Source organism: Dromiciops gliroides, chromosome 4, assembly GCF_019393635.1.
Source record: "Dromiciops gliroides isolate mDroGli1 chromosome 4, mDroGli1.pri, whole genome shotgun sequence".
NCBI lineage: Eukaryota > Metazoa > Chordata > Mammalia > Microbiotheria > Microbiotheriidae > Dromiciops > Dromiciops gliroides.
The window spans coordinates 122,068,652-122,094,097 of NC_057864.1; the positions used below are offsets into that span (position 1 = coordinate 122,068,652).

At 36.9% G+C, this 25,446-nt stretch overlaps 2 protein-coding genes across 4 annotated transcripts in view; both read right to left on the reverse strand.

The window, feature by feature from the left end:
• EPRS1 (glutamyl-prolyl-tRNA synthetase 1) overlaps window positions 1-18,109 on the reverse strand; it is a 70,566-nt gene extending 52,457 nt beyond the window's left edge. For both annotated transcript variants that reach the window (XM_044002022.1, XM_044002021.1), the window contains exons 1-7: window positions 17,891-18,109; window positions 11,960-12,044; window positions 4,831-4,930; window positions 3,587-3,743; window positions 1,670-1,809; window positions 1,378-1,472; window positions 210-336 (exon numbers count right to left, since the gene is read on the reverse strand). In XM_044002022.1, coding sequence (XP_043857957.1) covers window positions 210-336; window positions 1,378-1,472; window positions 1,670-1,809; window positions 3,587-3,743; window positions 4,831-4,930; window positions 11,960-12,044; window positions 17,891-17,936 — 750 coding nt within the window. In that variant the 5' untranslated portion in view covers window positions 17,937-18,109. The remainder of the gene's footprint in view (window positions 1-209; window positions 337-1,377; window positions 1,473-1,669; window positions 1,810-3,586; window positions 3,744-4,830; window positions 4,931-11,959; window positions 12,045-17,890) is intronic.
• Window positions 18,110-21,661: 3,552 nt separating this feature from the next.
• Window positions 21,662-25,446, reverse strand: part of BPNT1 (3'(2'), 5'-bisphosphate nucleotidase 1) — a 37,314-nt gene continuing 33,529 nt past the window's right edge. For both annotated transcript variants that reach the window (XM_044004706.1, XM_044004707.1), the window contains exons 7-9: window positions 24,938-25,135; window positions 24,103-24,208; window positions 21,662-21,879 (exon numbers count right to left, since the gene is read on the reverse strand). In XM_044004706.1, coding sequence (XP_043860641.1) covers window positions 21,731-21,879; window positions 24,103-24,208; window positions 24,938-25,135 — 453 coding nt within the window. In that variant the 3' untranslated portion in view covers window positions 21,662-21,730. The remainder of the gene's footprint in view (window positions 21,880-24,102; window positions 24,209-24,937; window positions 25,136-25,446) is intronic.

Below are 25,446 nucleotides of genomic sequence, written 5' to 3' on the forward strand. Positions count from 1 at the left end.
TATCATACTTAGCACAAAACATATAAGACTTGAAGAGAAATGGAAAAAATAAGTTATCTGAAGTTCATTATATCTTCAACTGGACTTGAGAAATGTAATGTACAGGAAATAAATAGATAAATGGCTGGGCTTCTCTTAAAAGCCATGTTTGAAGCACTGAGCAATCTCGAATTTTCATTCAATAGGTTATTACTACACTATTAATTTACCTTTTCAAAATCTTCCTTTTCTTTTTCTGGATTTGTGTCATCAAATCTCATGATTAGTTTCCCTTTAAAGTTAACCTGGTAGTGCTGGTTTAGAAGAGCAGCTTTTGCATGTCCAATATGTAAGTAACTAAAATAGAAACATTTCACAAAGAAACGCATTAACATGCTTTTAAAAATTACTTTAAATTAGTAGCCCCCTTTGGAGTAAATGAGAACAAGCTTTAAAAAACTTCCTAAAGGATAATCTATTTATATTGTGATCATTCTAATAAAAGGCAATATATATATACACACACACACATATATATAAAATATGTAAAATACTGGCACTGACAGAATTAAAAGATTACATTAGTAAATTATATACATGCAAGTATTAATTCTACATGTACCATCTTATTAAGAGGTGATGTGTATCTAGACATATATTTAATGTGAATTTTAAAAAAAATTTTCATCAAAGTTGATTGTTTTAAAAGTTGGAGGCACAATGCTAACATATCAACTCTCCTGCTACCTAATATTGCATGTAAATATAACTTGATGATACTAGCATAGGCTGCCCATCTTGCTGCTTGTCCTTCTGTCCTGTTTTGAGAAGCAAAAAGCATTATTTGATCTGTTCTTCACCTCTTCTTGGAAGCTGAGCACAAGGGAATGTGGAAGAAGAACCGTAAATGACAAAAGATTTTTCCTACTAGAAATTTTAGTTATAAATGTACACTACAATCCTAGTCATTATTTCTCTCATTCATCCTGATAATGTGGTTACATCTGAGTGTAGATGAGTATCTCTAACACCATTATCCCATCAATGACATTTTGGTGAGCAGCAAATAGGGAATGAATCACAGAAAAGGGATCAAAGGGACAAAACCTTTATTATAACAGAATTGTCTTGCAATCAAAATTCAAAATGAAGACAGATGCAGTCTTTAATTTCCAGAGTTTTCCAATATATTTTTAAAATCTGCCTTGAATAATCTTTTTTTCTTTAATCGAGTGAAAACGTGTAAATTTTCAAATGAACTCATATCTAATAATGGCTCTAGGATATCTTAATTTAAACAAGTATGTTTTATATACACTAACCTATAATAATTTTTTTTTAAGTTTTACTAAAATTATCTGATCTTAAAAAAGCAAACGATTCTTAAAGACATCTTACCCACTGGCCTCAGGAGGGAATCTGACCACAACCTTGCCCATCTCTGCACCTGGGAGCTCAACAAATTTTCCAATATCCTGTTTCTTTTCTGTTGCCTTAAAATAAATGAACACTTACAGAGTTAGTTGTTTTGCCCATTCAACCAATAAAACCGCAAAAAGTCTGAGAGGTACAAAATTCTCCTGGTAAACGATATATGCAATAAGTAATTTTGTTTAACATCACTTGAATCTTTTTCACAATGTCTTCCCCCTTTCTTTTAGTAGTACCAAATAGCCACAATTCTGCTTACCACTCTGGTTTTTGGTGTAGTAACATTCCATTTGGTACCAACCAACTGAAACTCACGTTGAGCTTCCAGAAAGCCAAACCAGCGCTTTACATGAAGTGGAGCCACATTGTCTTTCAATTGCTCCTGCCATTTATTATTTCCTGTCAACAAGTACAGATTTTAAAGAATTTACTAACATTGCAATTTCAAAAGCTGAGTTCCTAAAATGACTCAATTTAAGGCACTAAATCAATAAAAACAATACTTCCCTAATGGACTGTAAACTGTAGACTATTTAAGAATCTGTGACATTTTTTGCTATCTTTAAAAAACATGGATGACTCAGGAAAGGTATGAGTCCAGCAACATTTATTTAGCCCAACTTCACTTTTTTTCCATCCGATGAGGCCCCAACAATGCCACACCAAACCAGCACTCCAACCAGAATAGTTCTGACAGACTCTTTAGTCTTTGTAAGCAGAGTTTACTTCATTCTTTTTATTTATATCCCTGACGCCTGCCAGAGTAGGCACTTAATTAAAACTTGCTGATCGGCTCAATTGATTATAATTTTTAAGACTATCAAAGTTCATCAGTACTGATATCAAAATTAAATATCAAGAGTATATTAAATATATCTGTTCTTTAATGTCTTTCTAAACAACTTTGTAACAATCTCAAACCATTTTCTCAGATATGAACAACTCTAGTCAGATATTTCTATGTCATGCCCAGAGTCATTCTGGATGTACTCCTAGCCACACTAAGGCACATTTGGTAAAAGTCACAGGCAAATTCATTCTTTAAGACTTTAAGCGTCTGTGATGCTGCCAGGTTGGGTGCTCTCTCAATGCAGATTGTCAACCTTCCAAGCCTTAGGAGACAGTCATCTATGAGTTACTCTGCCTAAAAAATTCATTTGATGAACCCGTTGGTGAGTCTCTCCACTCATTCCTGAGCTTATCCTTGAGCCCATGTTCAAAGGCTTTCCTTCTTGATCGGATGACTTTGTAAGAGTCAGTGTTCCATCAGCATAGTCTAGGTCACCTTCAAGCCCCTTTCCTCATACTTTTCTTTATCTACTGGCTCATTCCCTTCCACCTATGTATTCATTCCACAGTAGATCAAAAGAATCTGGCGATTTCATTGTATAGTCAATAACATGAAAAACTTAAAGACTAGTCTGAATCTGGGACATTGGACTATTAACATTTTGGTATTTACCACTTTGTTTTTCATCTGTTTGTTGATTTGAAAGTGGGGAGTAGAGAGAAATTACTAGGGGCAAGAAAAACAGGGCCAAGAGAGGAAGGAGAGTACCTAGCTAAAGCCAGCTGGAAAAGTGAGGACCACACTGAAGGAACTATCTATATGTAAGAGATACTGACACACACACACAGCCCCCCCGTTTTAAAAACAAGATAAAATAGTAACTTCTTTTTGTCTCCCCCATTAGCCAACTGCAAGCTGATCAGAGTTAAGGCAGTTCTGATTAGAGTGATGTTTTGGTGTGGCATTGTAGGGGCCATGTGTTTGTGTGCACACACACACGTGAAAGCCAGGCATTCCTAAGCTGAAGATTGCATACACTTCCTTAATAATGTAATACTAACTAATAAAATCACTGTAACAATTCAATTTATCAAACAATTTTATTTGATGAAATTATTGCTTGAGATTCATTAAGTAATTAGTCTAGAAAAACTTGTGATGTTAAAGTGGAAATATTTATATGTATCATTGTAGTCATTTCAATCTAGCCTACAAAAACATGATACAGTAGGATTCTTGTCTCAAATATGAAAATTATATATAGACCCAAAATTATCCTACCTTAAATTTCCCTGTAACAATGGAACTAAAAATATGGGAAGAAATTATTAACTAATGACATGTAGTAATTGCAAATTTAAAGTGCTTTTAAAAAGACAGAGATACCTTTTAGTGTGGCCCAAACACACAGGTCTGCTAAGCTCAATGAGTTTCCAACTAAGTATGTTCTCAATGACAGACAGTGATTGAGCTCACTGATTGCTGTTGTAAAGAGTGTATAAGAAGATAATTTTGTAGCACTGAATTCCAACCAATGGTCAATCTGGTGAAAGAGGAAAAAGAAGAGATGAGACAGAATGACATTCCGACACTTAGAATTTGTTTAAATCATCACAAAGAAAGTCTAGCTACCAAAGACAATAGGACAGTCAAGATTTTGTAAGTTGTATGTTCCTTCTCTACGGAAATCACACTAGTGTTGCTTACCAAATATTAGACAATATTACAAGAAGGATCATGGAAAGATCACTAACTCCTCGCTTCCAAATAGCATAAATATCTAAGTTATCACTGCAAAACAGTTCTACTTATACAAATTTAACAGAATCCTTAGTGCAGATATGGAAAATATAAATGACTTTAAAATCATCTGACCTTAAAGTTCACAATGATAAATGTAGAACGCAAAATTGGGGAGAGGAAGGTAGAACTTAGCAGGGAATTCAGAAACAGCAGCATGAATTAGTGACTTTCTGAATACCTATAGTATTCTAAAAAGTATTTTATGCTGAATTTATAACAAAATGCTTTCTTGTGGTATAGAGTATACCCCTTACTTTTAACCTAATTTTCTACTTAGAAATTTTCTAAAGAGCATGTTAAATTGTCAACCAACCATGTTGACGGGGTCTACTACAAATTTGTTATCTAAATTGGATCTTCACTGAAGTAAGACAATTCTTTTATTCCTCCCTGATTCTCTATCCTATTCCCCACAGCTCTTCCAAACTTTCTCTTCTTGACCTCTCTACTACTAAAACAGAATACTGTAGATATTCTCAGACCAGGTCTTTATATTAGGTGTCTGTGCTTCTTTTTCTTTATAGCAAAAGAAGGTTATATCTGTAAGGAAGAGTAGAAAATGACTACAATGCCAAGACAAAAGGCATCAACGAAATTAATATTTTAGAAGACATGGTAGGAAATAATAGGCAAAGTTAACAAGGAAAAATCCAAGTATAAATAGAACAACTTTTTTGGGGATGGGGATCAAGAAAACAGCCACAAATTCAGCATTCTAGGTGTTAATATCCTCACTATAAAAATGCTACATCAAGCAAGGGCAGAAATAATGAAGTCCTCAAATAAGTGAAAATGTAAGATATATCAGAAAAGATTTGATGACTTACTTCAGTGTGCTCCATCAGGTTACAGCCATATAACCCAGCTGAAGTTGCAACTCTGGCCAAGTAGCGAAGTATGGAATTCACATCAGTGAATGCAACATTGCTGGAATACAAGTGGAAAAACAATGCTGTTTTTTGGCTATGGACAACCTGAAGACTTGAATTAGTAGCATTGTTTTCCTCATCCTCTACCTTTCACTCTGCTCTGCATCAATTTAGTTTTGAAACATTCAACTAAATGGGGGGGGGGGGCCGGGGGGAAGGTCTCTGTAATGTGCCCCAGTGGGTCAAACAAAAAATCATGGCTCTAAGGATTTTCGCCATTACCATCTGGGTGACTCCAGGTATATATCCCAAATTTATATAACAATTTCTCCATGTCTATAAATCATGAAAATAAGCCCATGATCTCTGGGAGACTGATTTTTATATAAATATGCACTGAAAAATAAAGATTATGTATATACTGATAATGAGAGGCAGTATGTCACAATGGATAGGGAAACAGCCTCAAAACTAGGGAAACGAGTTCAAGTCTCACCTCTGAGATATACTGGTTGTGGAATGCTGGGCAAATTATTTAACCTCTCAGTGCCCTAGACCAATGGAATCAAACTAAAATAGAAAGAGATCCCTTTAGTTTGCTTAATAACTTAGAAAACCACAAATTAGGATTATTTATGTTGTATTCTATTTTTATTTATTTCATTAAATATTTCCCAATTACTTTTGGGGGGGGGGGGGCAATAAGGGTTAAGTGACTTACCCAGGGCCACACACACAGCTAGTAAGTGTCAAGTGTCTGAGGCCGTATTTGAACTCAGGTCCTCCTGAATCCACACTTCCCCCCACAATTACTTTCTAATCTGGCTCAGCCCCAGTTTGGGTTTGCTAGGTGGTATAGTGGACAAAGCGATGAGACTGGAGTCAGAGGACTCCTCTTCCTGATTTTATATATATTTTTATATATATAGTGTCAAGTATCTGAGGCTGAATTTGAACTGAGGTCCTACTGAATCCAAAGCCAGTGCTTTATTCACTGCGCCACCTAGCTGCCCTCTCTTCCTGATGTTAAATCCCGTCTCAGAACTTACTAGCTGTGTGACCCTGGTCAAGTTACTTAATCCTTTTTGCCTCGGTTTCCTCATCTGTAAAATGAGGTGGAGAAAAAATGGCAAACCACTCCTGTATCTTTGCCAAGAAAATCCCAAAAGGGGTCATATGAAGAGTCAGACTTGACTGAAAAATGACTAAACAACAACAACCACAAGAGTTTAAATTGTGCAGATGGCTTGTAGTGAGTTTGAAAATTCTGCTCTAGTCAACCCTCCAAACTAGTGACTGAAGGGAGGAAAATGCCAACCTAATCATAAGTGTCTGAGAACAGATTTGAAGTCTTCCTGACTCTAGATAAAGCTATCCACCACCCCCTAACTGATCTGAATTGATATGGGCAGTTTTCTTATCCAGAGAATATTAGCAAAATTACAGAAGCAGGGGACAGCTACGTGGCACAGTGGATAAAGCACCAGCCCTGGATTCCAGAGGACCTGAGTTCAAATCTGACCTCAGACACTTGACACTAGCTGTGTGACCCTGGGCAAGTCACTAACCCTCATTGCCCTGCCCAAAAAAAAAAAAGGACAGGAGCAGGTCCCTTTTCTGTTTTGTTTGTTTGTTTGTTTTGAATAAGAGAGACTTACTGTCTTTGGAAAATAAGAGAGATTTACTGTCTTTGGGAATGTCAAGTGAAAAAAGAGAAACTCCCTTAGCCATCTGAGAGGTATATGTCCCGATTTGTTTTTTGTTTTGTTTGGGTTTTTTTTTGCAGGACAATGGGGGTTAAGTTACTGGCCCAGGGTTACACAGCTAGTAAGTGTCAAGTGTCTGAGGCCTGGTTTGAACTCAGATACTCCTGAATCCAGGGCAGTGCTTTAATCCTGCGCCATCTAGCTGCCCCCCTGATTTTTTTTTTAAATGGTAAGAATGAAGAACCTTCAAACTACAGGTCAATACTTTCTGACCAAATTTCAGAGGTTAGCAATCTACTGGGCTATATATAGTTGGCCCCTCACGGCCACAGTTTGTAAATCCCTGTTCTAGAACATGTTATTAAAGGGAAGGTTTGTGAACATGAATAAAGAAAATAGGTTAGGGGCAGGTAGGTGGTGTAGGTGGATAAAGCACCAGCCCTGGATTCAGAAGACCTGAACATGATACATATGAATTTCTGCAAGTCAATGCCAAAGTCTCCATTATAAACACTGTGGACTAGGTGAGAGCTCTGGCCTACAGGATACTAATTATGTAGGATTGGATGTGACTGAAGGACTAGACTCAAAGAATAGTATGATCAAATGGATCACTGTCAACCTGAAGGGAATATATCTCTTGTAGTGTAACAGGGCATTATCTTGGCTGTATTCTGTTCATCTTATGACTTAAGTGAAAACATAAGTCATATGCTTACCAATTTACAGAAAGCACAACACTGTGAGGGACTGCCAATATAACAGGTGCTGTCAATGCTATCAAGGTATGACAATAAAGGAAGTAATTAAGTAGGTCCAGAATAAATTTTATTTTATTTTTTATTTTTTGCAGGGCTATGGGGATTAAGTGACTTGCCCAGGGTCACACAGCTAGTAAGTGTCAAGTGTCTGAGGCCGGATTTGAACTCAGGTACTCCTGAATCCAGGGCCGGTGCTCTATCCACTGCGCCACCTCCAGAATAAATTTTAAGTGGAAACTTGGCATTTTAAAAAGCTTAATAAAAACTCACATTTTTAAAACAGAGACACTAAAGCAAGAATCTACATTAAGCACATATATAATATAAAACAATATAGATATAGATATACAAAATAAATTCAAAGTAAATTTGTGGGGAAAGGTACTGAGGAGGGAGAAATGATCTGGAAAGACTTCATGTTAAAGGTGCTTGAGCTGGGATTCTAGAGTGTACAAGTAAGGAAAGAATACATTTCAATCACAGGGAACAGCGAGTACAAGGGATGGAGACAAGAGACAGAGGATAGTTGCATGGGACAAACAGCAGTAAGATCAATTTGGCTAAACTAAAGAGAATAATAATATATGGGTGAATGGGAATCAAGTTATAAAGACCTTTAATTATAGAACAAAGGAGTTTTAAAAGGAGCCACTGGGCCTGATTGGACGAGTGACATGTTCAAACCTATGCTTTAGGAAAATCACTTTGGCAAATCATCATCCATGACTTTTTTGGCATTTCTGAGGGCTCTGCCCTGGAACCTCCTCTTCTCTCTATACTCTCAGGGATCTCATTAGCTCCTTTGGGCTTAATTATCACTTGATGCATACAGCTCTCAAGTTTATGATTCCAGGTCACATTTTGCTTCTAAGGTTCAGGTCCATATCAACAATTAACTGCCCATTAGAAATCCCCATCTGGATATACTAAAGTCATGTTACACTCAATATGTTTAAAACAGAACTCTGCACTGTTCCCCCAAAATCCTTCTCTCCAGCAAACTTCCTATTTTGGCTGATGGTGCCATCATCCTTTCAATCACTTAGGTTAAACATTCCTGAGTCTTCACTCTTCCTCAATTATCTACACAGTTTCCAATTCTTACCTATCCTGTCCCCTTCCCTCTGTTCATATGGCTACCACCTGAGTTCAGGCCCTCATTACATCTCACCTATACAATTGTAAAAATCTTATGTGTTGGGGGAAGCTAGGTGGTGCAGTGGATAGAGCACCGGCCCTGGATTCAGGAGGACCTGAGTTCAAATCTGGCCTCAGACACTTAACACTTACTAGCTGTGTGACCCTGGGCAAGTCACTTAACCCCAATTGCCTCACAAAAAAAAAATAAATAAAATCTCATGTGTCTTCCTCTCTCCTTTGCAATCCATCCTCCAAGCAGATTCTAAGATCACTGTCTTAATGACTGTGTCACTCACCTGCTCAAAAATCTTCAGTGGCTCCCTTAAGTCTCAAGAACAAACTATAATAGCACCTTAGCTTAACTATTAAAGCCTTACACAACCTGGCTCCTTCCCTTTGACCCATTATTCACATTACTGAAGTGAATCCCATAGATGTTACTGAGAACAAGAAAAGACTCTTATGTATGAAAATAGAAGCATTATTTGGGATTACAAAAAAGTTGGAAACAAAGTATGTGACAACTGGAGAATGGTTGGACAAATTAGGGCATATGCATGGAATAAAATATTACTAGGATTTAATAAGCAAATATGAAGAATTCAGAAAAACCGAAGAAGACTTAAAAAGTGATGTAAAGGGCTGCTAGGTGGCGCAGTGTGGATAAAGCACTGGCCCTGGATTCCGGAGGACCTGAGTTCAAATCCAGCCCCAGACACTTGGCACTTACTAGCTGTGTGACCCTGGGCAAGTCACTTAACCCTCATTGCCCCACCAAAAAAAAAAAAAAAAAGGTGATGCAAAGTGAAGCTCATACGAAAGAATAATAGGTAGACTGCAACAATGTAAATAAAGTCAACATAGAAAAGCAACAAACTCTGGTCAAATACAATAGTTAAACATTAGTATACTACCTAAGTTAAAAGAATACAACCCCCTTTTCCCTATAAATAATATTTTTAGAAATGTCCTTTGTAATGGGGTTTGCTAGGATTTATCTTCTGTGCCAAAAAAAAAAAAATAAAAATTTAAAAACTTCTAACATCTAGGTTAAGTGATTGTTTTTTGAGACTATGGCAAACCAAAAATCCATACATATATCAAATGAACAAGCAAGTCTAAGCAAACATAAATTCCTGTTAGAAGGTTATCATTTATAGCCTGACTTAAGATCCTGAACTCTTAAAATAGCGTGTAAATATACGGTATATGTACTGTGGTTTTCATCAGAATACTCACACTGCAAGATGAAAATATATGTTTACAGTCTCAGAACACTCTGAAAAGGTTTGCCAAACTTTAAAAGCAATTCATACAAGGAACTATCCCAAAGAAAATAGATTCAAAAGCCTACTCTTCGAAGCAAATTTGAGAACTATTTTAACCAATAATCAATAACAGGAGCATCAAATTTGAAATACCCCAAAGGATTTTTCAGCTAGTACTAAATAAATCAGTTTAGCTTTCTGGTGTTATGGAATCTATTAACTCCAAGCTTCCAGTTGTGAAACAAGTTTAGCTGATGTTTCTTAAATTTCATTTCCCATTTTAAAATGCTCTACTGTTACAAGAAATCAATTTTATGCAACCATTAGAAAATGGAATGGTGCTGAATGTTAATGGAATGAGCTCCATTTCCATTATAATACTAAAACTGACTCATTAGCAGCAACAGTCATTCTCATGATGTGATTTAAAACAAAGCTTCTAAAACTGTGGGTCGCAACCCCATATGAGGTCTCATAACTAAATGTGGAGGTCGGGGGAAAAAAGTAAAAGGTTATGTATACCTATTTTATATACCTATATACCTGGGGCTGAGTAAAATTTCTTGGGTGAAAAGGGTCACAAGTGGAAAAAATTTAAGAAGCCCTGGTTTAGAGCAGTTTTCTCACTGAGAAGTTTGCTGAAGGTCAAATAGTTAAATCAAAATATGGTGGAGGGAGTGCTGAGCTTGGAGTCAGGAAGACCTGGATTAAAATTCCCCAAAATAGTCACCGGTTATCTGAGTATGTCACTTGACCTCTTATGGACTCAGTTTCTTCATCTTTATATGGGGAAAAAAATAACTTCAGCAATACTGATCTCACAGGGCTCAAATTAGATAAAATATGCAAGGTTTTGTTTGTTTTGTTTTGTTTGTTTGTCCTTCACTCCTGAAGAGGACCATGACATTGGGGTGATATCATGACTTGCAGTGAATTGGATTTAAGTGAGGGAAGACTATGCAAGCTCACCAATCACACTCTCTCCTCCAGAGCCATCTGGGTCCAGTGACAAATCAGAACAACTGGAGATGGCCCCAGATATTTAAGGCAATTGGGGTTAAGTGGGGTAGAAGTGTCTGAGGTGACATTTGAACTCAGGTTCTCCTAACTCCAGGGCCAATGCTTTATCCACTGCTCTACCTATCTGCCCCATTCAAGGTACACAGAAAATTTTAAAGCAATACAGTATCATTATTATAATAAGAAAAAAATATTTAAATGATAATGTTAAAATTTAAAATCAAATGGTACCGCTATATTTGATAGGAAAAAAAAAAGAAGTTGTAGATTTGAGTTGATGGGATACCAGAGTTTAGGAGATGAGAACCTTTGATTGAATCTTATAAGTGTGGATGAACATGTTTGGCTTTAAGGCAACTAAACCCTAAGCTTTTTAGAAATATAAAAATAGTATAAACATTCTGAGATCATTTAAAGACTTAAGATTATTTTTAAATTTCTGTAACACAACAAAAATCAATAGCTGATTTAAAGAAGTGATCAGTGCAAAAATGTTTTGAAAGATATTCATTAGAGAAACATGCAAACAGGAATACTAACTATGGAGCTCATGAATCACAATTCCCTGAAATTCTGTATTCTGAATCTTTTGAAGAGTCTGTACTACTTAATCATAAGGGTCAAGAAAGTGCATACTGTTGACATATTTGTTTTGTAATTCTCTTTATATCCTCAATCTCTCTATTTGTATGGCTTAGCATAGGTTATTAGCTCTGAGAGGGCAGGAATCAAATCTACTTAATCTGTATATAACAAAGCAATGTATATACATGGATAACTTTTTTTGATGCTCTGATCTCCAAATTAAAGACACTGAATCTTATCTAAAATAATGAATAATAAAATATTTTCATAGGAGAGATGATAAGAAAATACACCTCACTGTATTATGTTGAATACATGAACTTGGGTCACTGTACCATAAACCACAATTAAATGGGACTATGAGGAATGAGTTGCATGATTTTAAAAGAATCTTTAAAAGGGTAAGTCTGGGAATAACATATCAATATATTTCCAATTGTTATTTTAATTGTAATTGTATTCCTTATTAATAATCTCTCTAACAACCACGCAAAAGACATGCAAGCATGCAAAAATAACTAAGTATTTTCAAATCCCACACCCAATTCAACTGTTAACATTTTCAAAATGCTAATGTAAATAAGGCCAGAAATGTAAAATTACTTACTCAGAAACTCGAAGGATGTTCTCTTTCCCTTCATCAACTGAAATTTTGACATTATCTTTAACATGTTCTACTGTCAACAAAGCCCCTAAAATGGAAGAAAATTTAAAATCTTTTCATATTAGATGACATGTATAAGCCTGAATCATCATAACTTTCAAATTGAAAGGTTCTCTAAACAAATATATCCTGCAAACAGGAAATTCTTTAAAAAGAATTTTTACAAAAGTCTTTTGTCTTAAAGAAAAGATCAATATCAGGATACAGCTCTACCTCAGCCAGAACCACTTGCTTCCAGGTAGGCACTTAATATTAAAGTTAACTTTCTTCCTCCAGGAGCTAAGAATGATCCAGAACATTATGAAACACCATGACCTACTCTTATACTCTTAAACTGGATAACATAGTCAACTACTCCTTAGAAAAACAACTTGAGTTCTCATAGACCTAGCTTCCCCTAGAATCAGTAATTTTAGGACTAGAAGACTTGTATATCATCTCAGTAGTATTCAAAATTGTGACAGTATGGAACCACTGGAAAGTACAGAAAATTTTGGTTCAAATATTGGCTTTATCACTTAGTACTTATGTGACTTTGGGCAAGTCATGGGTCTTAATTTCCCCAGATGTTAAATGAGGGGTTATGTCTATGTGACCTTGAAGTTCCTTTCATCTTTAAAGTCTATGACACTAAACACATAAGCAAAACCATTTTAAAACACAGTAGAATTTGCATTGGCTAAACTACACTCATAAAAAGAAAAGACATGATCCAATATGTATTCGAGGACACATAAATCAGTGGACTGCCTTACAGATAGGATTCTGGAAAGATGTATGAGCCTCAATTAGGTAAGTGATCAAAACCAGTTAACAGGTAAGTAATCAAAGGATTTGGTTGTTGTTTTTTCAGACCCATGATTTTAAAGATGTAGAGAGCCTTCCCAGCATGAATGCAGATCTGTAAATGTTCTGCAATTTATAATCTTAGTGAATTTCCTGGGTTACCGAGGGAATGAATGTTCATAACCAGCATGTATCAGAAAAGAAACTTGAACCCAAGTCTTTCTGACTCTGAGGTAGGCCATCTATTGACTATCCAACTCTGACGTCCAAAGGACAACAATTCACAAAAGAACAAATTACCAATAGTCACATGAGATATATTTAAAATTTTTAATAAGAAAAATTATTTAAATGATAATGTTAAATTTTTTAATTAAATGGTACTGCTTTATTTGAGAGAAAAAAAGAAGTTACAGATTTGAAATGCAAAGAAATGCACATTTTAAAAACATTGACACTTAAAATTCAGAAAATTTGAACAATGTTCCTTCCAATTTCAATGTTGTTGTTTGTCCTTTGTTCTCCCAGAGGACCATGGCATCAAGGTGATGTCATGATTTGCAGTGAATTGGATTTAAGTGAGGGAGTGCTGTGCAAGGTCACCAACCTCACTCTTTCCTCCAGAGCCATCTGTGTCCAGTGGCAAGATACATATCAGGATGACTGGAGATAGCCCCAGATGTTTAAGGCAACTGGGGTTAAGTGACTTGCCCAGGGACACAGAGCTAGAAGTGTCTGAGGTGAGATTTGAACTTAGCTTCTCCCAACTTCAGGGCCAGTGCTCTATCTATTGCACCACCTAGCTGGACCCCTCCAATTTTAATGCTGCTGATGATATAATACTGGCTAACATTTCTATAATGCCTACTATGTACCAGGGATTTTAGAAATATTATCTCATTTTATCTTCACAATAACCAAGGGCAATAGGTGTCATCAATATCTACCCCCATTTTTCAGCTGAGGAAACTGAAGCAAACAAAGGTTTAGTGACTTGTCCAGGGTCACCCAGTCAGTTAAGTATCAGAGGGCAGATTTGAACTCAGGTATTCCTAACTCTAGGCCTACTACACTATCCACTGTGCCACCCCTGAAAGATCCATTGGAAAGAAGTTTAAGATGATGACAAAATCCAATGCTAGTTAGATTGTGGAGAAAGGAACATTATATTACCAATAGGACATTTATGAAATCCAATCTTTCTATAAAGCAGTACAGAATTATACAAGAAAAGCTCTTAACTTATTTACTTTGAGCTGGTGATCACATACTAGTACTATACCTTAAGGCTGTTATTGGCAGGCAAAAAAGATGTGGCTATGCAAAGATATCCATAATAGGAAAAATCTCTAGAAATAACGTATCTGTAATATGTCCAACAACTAGAAAATGGTATGTGAATGTGATGAATATTGTACCACAAGAAAATGACATCAAGGAAGAATACAATGGAATATGGTAAGATTTGTATGACAGGGTGCAGCTAGGTGGCACAGTGGATAAAGCACCAGCCTTGGATTTGAGATGACCTGAGTTCATATCCAGCCTCAGACACTTGACACTTACTAGCTGTGTAACCTTGAGCAAGTCACAACCCACATTGCCCTGCAAAAAGAAAAAAGAGAGAAGAAAATCAAGTCAAAAAAAAAAAAGATTTGTATGACAAGATTTAGAGCTGGCAATGACCTAAAAGCTCAATCCTGGGGGCGGCTAGGTGGCGCAGTGGTAAAGCACCGGCCCTGGATTCAGGAGTACCTGAGTTCAAATCCGGCCTCTCAGACACTTGACACTTACTAGCTGTGTGACCCTGGGCAAGTCACTTAACCCCCATTGCGCCGCAAAAAAAAAAAAAAAAAAAAAAAAAAAGCTCAATCCTTCATTTTACAGATAAGGAAACAAGATGATCAGAGTGATGGAATCACTTACACAAAGTCACAAAGCTCAAAAATGGCAGGGCCTGGATTTGGACCTAGGTCTTCTTATGAAAAAATTCAGAACTTCTGTCCAGTGTGATAGAATGGAAAGACTTGAACCTGGGTTCAACTCTGGCCTCTAATCCCTCCTACTTGTGTGACGTTAGACAAGTTCCCTTAGCCTCCCCAGGCCTCAGTTTCCTAACCTGTAAAATGAAGAGGTTGCAAGAGATGGCCTCTTCCAAATCTAGATCTCTGATCCTAGGACCCTTCTGATCAAGTCCCCTTATGGGACAACTATGTATGGAATCGGGGCAGCTAGATGGCGCAGTGGTTAAAAGCACCAGCCCTGGATTCAGGAGTACCTGAGTTCAAATCCGGCCTCAGACACTTGACATGTACTATCTGTGTGACCCTGGGCAAGTCACTTAACCCCCATTGCCTTAAAAAAAAAACAAACAACGTATGGAATCTATCTATTCATGAAACAAACATCTGCTGAGTTCCTATGCACAAGGAACTTATGAGTTACTTCAGAGGGAGGCAAAAGCAATCAATTTGCCTGAGAAAATTAAATGTTGAAAAGTATACCATCATGTTACTTTTAATAGTTTGCACTATTAGTCAGACATTGGAGCTGGAAGAATAATCACTTACTCATTTGAAGAGACTATGTTCAGATGTTTGACTAAATAAAGCTAATTTTTAATGCTGTCCACTGATTGTAGTCTCTAAATACCTAATTTCAGAGGGGATTTGGAACTTTTATTTTTTCCTCAAATTATATCTAAGACATTCCATTCTTAGTTAGGTATTCTCAAATGCTACCCCAGCAATATCTTATGTTAAACTAATTTCCAAGTATTCTGCATAATCAAGCGCAGAGCAAAGTTCCTTGGAAGAGTGTGAAAAAATTCTAAATGATCTACATTTCTACCTTTTAGGAAAATGTACTGACCAATAAATAAAACGAAGGCAAAATTTCCTTGAGTTAAATAACTGTAATGAATTAAAGGGAAAAGGCGAGAAGGTAAATGATAATAAATCAAGAATCCCAAAACTCAGGCAACAAGAATCCTTTGGAATTTCTACCCAAAAAGCACAAAAGGCTAAAAATGGAATCGAGATTTAAGGGCAAGGAACTTAGGTTGTTTACCATTCAACATCCTATTTCTTCAAGAGAACAATTTATTTAAATCAAGTCTGTATTTATTGGTACTATTATTCAAAATATCATTATTATATCTATGAGATTTATTAACAATATCTTGTTCTAAAAGATTTAAAGCCCAATAAAAGTTAACAATGTGAAAATTGAATAATATGTATATCTCATCAGCCTACCAAATCCAAAAGTTAGAAAGGGGGAAAGGGAGCAGGGGTGCCAATGCCGACTCAAAAAAATGACAATCCTGATTTGATACAATTTTTGGAAAAATCATAATTCTTATTCATGTTAATCTCTAAAAGTTCATTATCCATATTTGAAATACAACCCTGAATTTGGTACAAAGTGAAAACAAAGAAGGAAAGTGACAGGTCAGAACCTTAGTATTTTTGCAGGATAAACAGAGAAGCAAAATGCAGCTGCCTGTAATATGCCTTGTGTTCCAGGTACTCATCAGTTGCAATAAAGTTGTCACTGGCCATCTAAAAGGCAATCCCATTTCCCAGGGTCAGTACAGCATAGAGTACAAAATATGAGGAGAAATGTAGGGAAATACAGCATTTGAGGAAGGGAGGGTGGAAATCCCATTCCATCATCTCATTCATTATTTCAATCTCTTCTACTGCTGCTTCCCTATTGCCTACAAACACACCCATGACTCCTCAAAAAACCCTCTCTTGATCAGTCCACCATAACTAGCTATCGTTTTATAACCCAGCTCCCTTTGTGGCTAAACTCCTTGAGAAGACTGTCTGGTTGATGCCTCCACTTCCTTTCCTCTTCTGTTAACTATGAACTTTGGCTTTAGGTCTCATCATTCAAGTGAAACTGCTCTCTCCAAAGTTACCAGTGATCTCTTAATTGCCAAATCTAAAGGCCTTTCCTTGGTCCTCATTCTTTTTGACCTCTCTGAAACCTTTGAGACAATTCATCACCTTCTCCATGATACTCTTTTCTCTGCAGGTTTTCAGGATACTGCTCAGTCCTGGTTCTTCTACCTGTTTGACTACTCCTCAGTCTCATTTACTGGATCTTCATCTACATGTCCCCTAAACCACTGCTCCGGGTCTTCCTAATTCTACTTCACTAGGTGATGTCATGAGTTCCCATAGATTCAACTATCACCTCTCTGCAAAAGAACCTCAGATCTATTTATCCTGCCATAATCTCTTGTTGACCTTCAGTCTCAAATCTTCCAAACATCTATTAGACATCTCAAACTGCATATCCAACAGACATCTTAAGCAGCACATCGTATTCAAAACGAAATTTAATATCTTGCCGGGCCCCCCTTCTTTTTACTAATTTTCCTATTACTATGGAAGGCACCATCATCCTATCAGCTCCGCCATCTGTCTTCCTTAAGATCCCAGCTAAAATCGCACGTTCTATAAGAAGCCTTTCTCTATTTCCCTTAATGCTAGTCCTCCCTCTGTTGATTACCACCAAATTATCTCGTATATAGCTTGGTTGTACTTAGCTAGAAAGTGAGTTCCATGAAAACAGGGACTGATTGTTTTTTTTTTCTTTTTTAATGTTTTTGCCTTTCTTTTTATCCCCAGTGCTTGTAACATAGAAGGCACTTAATATTTGTGACTTGGCTTTAAAGGAGATGCATGAAGTAAAGTATGAGCAATTACTAAACCCCACAACGTGTCATTTCAAAAGCTGAGGCTCCAGTTGCTTCCAACCCTGCAAGGGCCATTTTAAATAGCGTCGCGGAGAGAACCCAGAAAACGGAGGAAAACTACTTCCAATAAAAGGAAGCAGAAAGGGGCCAAACCACGTGTTCCCGGGGTCCTAGGCCTGGGTCAGGGGCCCTCCTCCCCCCGACAACGATAGGAAAATCCAGGAGCCCCGGCCTAGCGTGGGGAGGGGGGCCGGGGCTGGGAAGAAAAATTATCTCGGGGAGGTTTCAGGTTCCCGGGGCGGGGGAACACCCGCCCTCCAAGCCCGGCCCCAGGCTCCCGGCCGATGCCTCCCGGACAAGGCCTGTGGCCACCTTACCAAGGGGAGGGTCTCCAGGGTTCACCGTCAGACTCAGCGCCGCCATCTCCGCCCGTCAGTCCTTCAGTCAGTTAGTCGGTCTGGCCTGGCCTCTACAGATGGACGCGTGGGAGACTGGAGGACGAGACGTGTCCACGCCGCTGCCGCCAACGCTCCTCCTCCCAGTTCAGCCGGACACACCCAGTTTCACCTCCCCACACTCCACCCCCTCTGCGGAACTTCCGGTGCAGCGGTCAAACGGCCTCGGGCAGTTCCGGGACGTTTTGTAGACCGCCTCTGCCGAGCCGCAGGGTCCTTCTCCGAAAGGGGCACCCTGGGCAGCGGGGGACGCGTCTAAGCGTTCCTACCCTGCCCTTGATCTTGTCCGCTCCAGTTTTCTTGAGCATCTCACCTCCACCTTCGCAGTCTTCAGTTTCTCTGTCCCCTTCCCTCCTCATCCTCATTGATTATGAATAATTATAGCTGGCATTTGTACGGCGCTTGAAGAGGTGCACAACGCTTTACAAATAGCTCCTTTCATCCGCGTAAGTGCCCTAATTATAACCATTTTACTGGTGAGAAAACTGGCTGACAGAGCATAAGTGATACTAATAACAGCGAGCATTTTAATAGTTTTAGGGTTTTGTAAAGCAATTTACATATGTTAACTCATTTGATCCTCAGAATAAACCTATCATTATCATGCTCATTTGAAGAAGGGGACGGAAAGGTTCATCTACTTGCCCAGTCATCCAGCTAGTTGACACAACTAGTAATTATGGGAGGCCAAATCTGAAATCAGGTCTCTCTGACTACTAGCCCAGCACTACCTGCCTCTTTTCCTGACCCTTCTATCGGCTCGAGCTGCCAGATGTATCCGTGCTGCCTTTCACAGCCAAACGAGAAGAAAAGCTACTTCCACTGCTTTACAGTCCAATCATGTGTCAACTGCCAGCAATCGGACCCACTACTACACTGAAACCCCACATTCCAAGATTACAAATGACCTTTTAATTGTTAAAAACCAAAGTCTTTCTTCCCTCTTTTAGTGAAGGATATCACCATCTTCCCATCACCCCAGGCTAGGTGTCATCCTCTCCTTATCTTCACCAGCCCTCCCCGTATCTAATCCTGTGGTTTCTACCTTTGTAACAGTTCTCCAAACTCCCCCTTCTCTCCTGATACCACCACCACCCCCATGCCTGTGCAGGTGGATCTCCCTGATTCCACTCTAGCCCATTCTCCAATCAGCGTCAGCTGTTAAACTGATCTTCCTACAATAGTACAATAGTATCCCATTACATTCATATACCACAACTTGTTTAGCCATTCCCCAATTGATGGGCAACCCCTCAATTTCCAATTCCTTGCCACCACAAAAAGAGCAGTTATAAATATTTTTATACATGTGGGCCCTTTTCCCTTTCCCATGATCTCCCTGGGAAAAAGACCTAATAGTGGTATTGCTGGGTCGAAGGGTATGCCCAGCTTTATAGCCCTTTGGGCATAGTTCCAAACTGCTCTCCAGAATGACTGGATCAGTTCACAGCTCCACCAACAATGCATTAGTGTTCCAATTTTTCCACAACTTCTCCAACATTTATTATTTTCCTTTTTTGTCATATTAGCCAATTTGATGTGTCAGGTGGTACCTCAGAGTTGTTTTAATTTGCATTTCTCTAATCAATAGTGATTTAGAGCATTTTTTCATATGGCAATAGCTTTGACTTCTTCATCAGAAAACTGCCTGTTCATATCCTTTGACCATTTCTCAAATGGGGAATGACTTGGATTCTTATAAATTTGATTTAGTTCCTGATATACTTTAAAAATGAGGCCTTTATCAGAAGTACTGGCTATAAAAATTGTTTCCCAGCTTTCTGTCTCCCTTCTAATTTTGGATGCATTGCTTCTGTTTGTGCAAAAACTTTTTAATTTAATGTAGTCAGAATCATCCATTTTGCATTTCATAATATTCTAAACTGATCTTCCTAAACTGTGTGTGATTATGTCATCTATTCCCCCCCCCCCAACCCAATTCAATCAGCTCAAATGGCTCCTTATTGACTCCAGGATCAAATATAGAATCCTGCTTGGCTTACAAAGCCTTCCATAATGAGGTCTTTCCTACCTTTACACTGATCTTATACTCTACACTTCTACTCTGTAATCCCAGTATCAGTTGGCCTTCTACCTGTTCCTCAAACGAGATAACTCAGGACATTTTCACTGGCTGTCCCCAGTGCCTCAACTCTCTCCTTCCTCATCTCTGCCTTTTAACTTCCCAGGCTTCTTTCAAATCTCAGGTAAAGTTCCACCTTCTGTATGAAGCCATTCCTAAACCCCTTTAATGCTAGTGCATGTTAGTTTAATCTGTACGTAGCATGTCCTGTATATATTCGTTTGCATGTTGTCTTCTCCACTAGACTGTAAGCCCCTTGAGGTCAGGGACTGTCTTTTGCCTTTTTTTGTATCTTCAGTGCTTAGCATAGTGCCCAGCCCATGGAAGGTGCTTAATGTTTACTGATAGCACATTGTCTTTGTCTCTAATTTGTCCTGTACATATATTATTCGTTCATGTTGCCTCCTCCATTAGTCTTTTAAGTTCCTTGGAAGCAGAGGTTATACCTTTTTGCATTTCTTTGTATCCCCTGTGCATAGCACAGTGCCCAGAACATCATAGGGAGTTAAAATGCTAATTGACTGACCCATAGAAGTGCCTGCTCCTCTTTCAACCCATTTTCTCATCCCCAAAATGGGATAAATGGATAAAGCACCAGCCCTGGATTCAGGAGTACCTGAGTTCAAATCTGGCCTCAGACACTTACTAGCTGTGACCCTGGGCAAGTCACTTAACCCCCCGCCCCACCCCACCCCCCAAATGCTATGTAAACACTATTATTTTTTATTATTGCTACCCTACCATCTCTCTGAAACAGAATTCTGCCTGGAGTTGGTGGTACTTCTTCACTTTAGCTTCTTAGAATCCTTATCTTCTTTCAAGGCTCAGTTCAGATACCACCTCCCACAAAAAGTCTTTCCATATTTCTCTCCTCCCTTCACTCTTAAGTATTTAGCATTCTTGACCTCCTCAAATTATCTTATATTTACTTAACTGTACAGGAGGGCTGGAACTATTTCATTTTTGTCTTTGTAAACCCAGCACCTATTACAGTATCTTGCACATAGCAGGCACAATGTCTACTGAACTGAAATTACAGGACTTGAAATCCTAGAAAGCTTTACAAAGAAATCAGAAAAAAACCATTTAGTTGGAATACTTAAGGATGAGAAATTCAATACTACAAAAAAGTTAAATAATGTGTCATTTTATTATAGTCTTTCTCATAAAGTTAGTTCACCAACACAGAAGATATCATTTTATAGTAATGGTAAAAATCACAATAATTTAAAGGATAAAGTAATTTAACAGCATAAGATTCATGTAGCATCTAAGCTTTATGCCCTAAATTAAATGAGGAAATGTAACAGGAATGCTGATAGTACATTAGCAGTGCTCAAAACCAAACCTTTCACTTTTATACCATCAAGCAATAGTAGTAAAATGTAGGCCAAAACTCTGACACGAGTCACTAGGTATCAAGTATAATCACTAGAATCCTAATTTGACTGTTTCATGGATCTGGCTTCCCTGCTTAAGAGCTGATGTTCTATATTTCAAAACTGGAATGATAAATTTATCAGAATTCATTGATTATTTATGCTGCTCTTAGTGTATAAACAATATCACTAATCAATAATGATACAACAAAACTAAATCTATTTTCATAATTTAAAAATTTTTATTAACTTGAATATCAAATCTCAATTTTTTTCACTGGTACGCTGATAATATCTCCCTCATGGAACAAGTGCCTTCTTAACAGTCTCTGGAACACGGCTTGCATAATAGTCATGATTCCTCAATGTGGCAAGGACACCAGCAGAATTCATATGCTTTACTTCCTTATGATACTGAAGGGTATTTCCATGAATATCAGTCAACTTGCCTATAAATAAAAACATGAACAGATTATTGATCTTTTTTTTTTCCCCTCAAACAAATGGTTTTCAATTATTTCTACATACAATATAGGAAGGAACATAAAATTAATGGAGCTGCCCAAACTGACAGAAAGGGAAAACGAAAAGAAAAAAATATGATTAGAAGAGTGAGGATTTGATTTTATTTAAGAGCTATGGATCTGTATAACATTAGTTTTTAACTGAATAAAAGATAAGACTCATAGAATTTTAGAGCTGAAATTGACCTTAAAATTCATTTGATCTAATCCTTTAACCCTAATTCTGAGGATTGTTTTGTTCATTTAAGCCTGTGGTTACCAGGTCAATTTAAATATGAATTTAAAAATGCCAGGATAACAAATCCTAAAAAGAATAGAAGTCTTAATCCTAGTAGACAAGATCAGTTGAATATTCAAAAATGGAAATGACATGCATCTTCTTTCCTGTTTCAGAGATGAGGCAGAATACTTATATAATATATATATACTTATATAATGTAATATATTAATGTACTATAATACAATAAACATACTATACCATATCACATACATATATCATATATAAGTGTGGAACACTATGTATAATGTCAGGATTTTTCCATGTACTGATTTGTTTTGTTGAACTATTTACACTCTTTTATGAGGGACAGTTCTATGGGAAGAAGGGTAGGAAATACATTAGGAAATGTAGGTGATGTAAAAACAAAAGATGGCAATTAAAAAAAGAAAATATATAATTTTAATTTAAAAAATGGCATTTCAAATGTTTGCTTACTCATTGCACCCTGGGGCTCTTATTGGGTGTATTTATCTAGTTTATTTTCCTAGCAGTTATTTTAAACCCACAATAAACACTCTTTATTATTCACTTATCAATCATTGTTAAATTATCATTACGAAGAATGTGCTTATCCATATATTTTTTGCTCTCACTTAAAAAAAATCTTCCCAAAGTTAATCCATGTTTGTATCATCAAATTCATCTCTCTACACATAACCCATCTCTGTACACATAACTTTAGCCACCATTGCACTCTGTCAAAAATAAACGTATTGGGTGCAGCTAGGTAGCGCAGTGGATAAAGCACCAGCCCTGGCTGGAGTGAGGACTACCTGAGTTCAAATCTGACCTCAGACACTTAACACTTACTAGCTGTGTGACCCTGGGCAAGTCACTTAACCCCAATTGCCTTACTAAAAAAAAATAAAAATAAAAAAATAAATAAACGTATTAATAATATGTATGCTTTCTCTTCATGTTACTTTTCTTTGCCTTTTTGATTTTATTAATTTGTTTTTTCTTTTTTATCCATTTTTCCCTCCATGTACATTTTATGCCCATTTAGCTGGGGCTATAGTTTTTGTGAAATATATTCACAAAATAAAGTTTTAGTATATTATGTTATTTAGCACTGAATAGCTTGATGAGAAATAGAATACCCCCCAAGAAAATCATTTTGTTCCTACCTTGTGAAGTTAGCTGACCTAAGGGAAGTCTTCAACTCAGGAAGACAAACCCTTTCATAAAAATTTTTAGAGTACATTTAAAGGAAGTGAGTAGTGACTATTGTTTTGGAATATTAATCCCAAACTGTGTTTTAAAATGTTAAAATATTCTGGATTCAAGATTCTTATAAATGTTGGAAAGCATGGGGAAACTATGCTAAATTGTACATCTCTCAAAGGTAGAAATGGCTTGGACATAAAATAATATTAAAATTAAATTATTTTTAGTAGACTTATGCCTAAAACACAGGGTACAATAATTAATATCTTTTTCAATTAGTGTCTAAATAAAATGGATATGCTATATGAAATGGTACTTGTGTCTTGACATTAGTAATGCATCTTATGTAACAAGTGAAACTAAAAAGAAATTATACTTACCAAATTTGGCCCTATGGGAAAAAAATGAAAAGATACTTCTGCTTCTTTAAAATGTGGGAAAGCATGGGTTTGAAATACTGCATAGAAAATCAGACTTTTTTGATACGCTGGTTATTACTTTTACTGAACTTTTTTTCCCCTTTCTCTTTCAAAAGTTACTTATTCAACCAACCCTGTGACAGGATAGGTATCAGGATAAAATGGGAAATGAAGATTATTAATAAAATAAGTTACAAATAAAATGCATGTGATATTATTGATACATCAAAATCTTAAAATACCCCTACCTCACCCAAAAAGTCTCTGAATTTGCTTACTCACCTCCTACAGCATGTAAAATAACTTCTGGAGCACAAGTATCCCACTTCTTACAGCCAGGACTAGCAAATACATAAGCAGATGCCTTGCCTTCAATCAGCTGAATGATCTGTAAGGATTTTTTTTTAAGTTATATGCTCTAGGAATATGGATTTATGTGTCTAAAGCAATAAATACAGCCAGTTCAATTGCATAACTTTCAAATAAGGATAATGCCTTCAGTGGGCTTAGATGTCTTTAGGATCACAATAAAGTCAGAAGGACAGTTTGATTACTACTAAAAAGTAAAATAAGTTTTGTTATATTCAGATAGTCATGTGAAGAAGAGCTATACAGATATGAAAAAACTTTTATTGAGCACCGCAAAATTACTCCTTTCAGGATCATTCATGTTTAAAGATTAATTTTAATTTGAAATTAGGCAACCAGAAAGATTTCCACAGCTACCTTAAAACTTTCTATTTCTTTAACTACAAAGCAGGGGATGCCCAGGCCACTTTAACTTCTTTCTAGCTTAGAAGGGTTATTATAATGTAGGTAAATGATTATCTCAGAAAAACAGTGCTAGAAAAAAAAATTTTAGTAGGTTTAAATTTAGAATTTAAAAACTACATATAGAACTGATTTTATATTTTCTAGATAACTTTACTGGCATCATTCTATTACTTTCATTCTCATCCATATGTGCAATACTAATTTATACCAAATGACAAGTTTGAAAATCATCAAATAACTAATTCTGTGTAACAAGAAACTGAAGGGGGGGGAAATGATAATAAAATCAATATTTTCTAACTTCCTTCAACCTTTTATTTCCAACAAACATCAAATAAATTACCTTATTTCCTGCTCCTCCCACTCTGAGAACATTATCAGGATTCATAGCAGAAATGCAATCGTTTACCAACTTGCTTGAATGAGAACGGGTTGTGGTAATTATATGTTTCCCATCAGGCACTTCATTCAGCTGAAACCCAAAGGCACCTAAACCTAAAATTCCCCAGATTGTCCTCCCCAGCATGGCATCTGCTCCTGCCTAAACAAATCAATGAAAAATTAATAAGTAATACTTCTGTAGCAAAAAGTCAGCTAAAGATGTATTTTTATTTTAGGCATGTTATTAATGTAATTATATATGAAAAGATATAGCATTAACACAGAGCTATTATAGCTCCTAGATAACATGAATTATTCTATTATTTTGAGAAATAAAAAGGTTTGAAATGAACTGATAAGAAAGATATGATTGTTTATACTACCAGAATGACTCAAGATAATATTCAATATCATGGCATTATGCTGCACAACAACTGTGGCAGAATAAGATGTCAACAAAAGGCTGTCAGG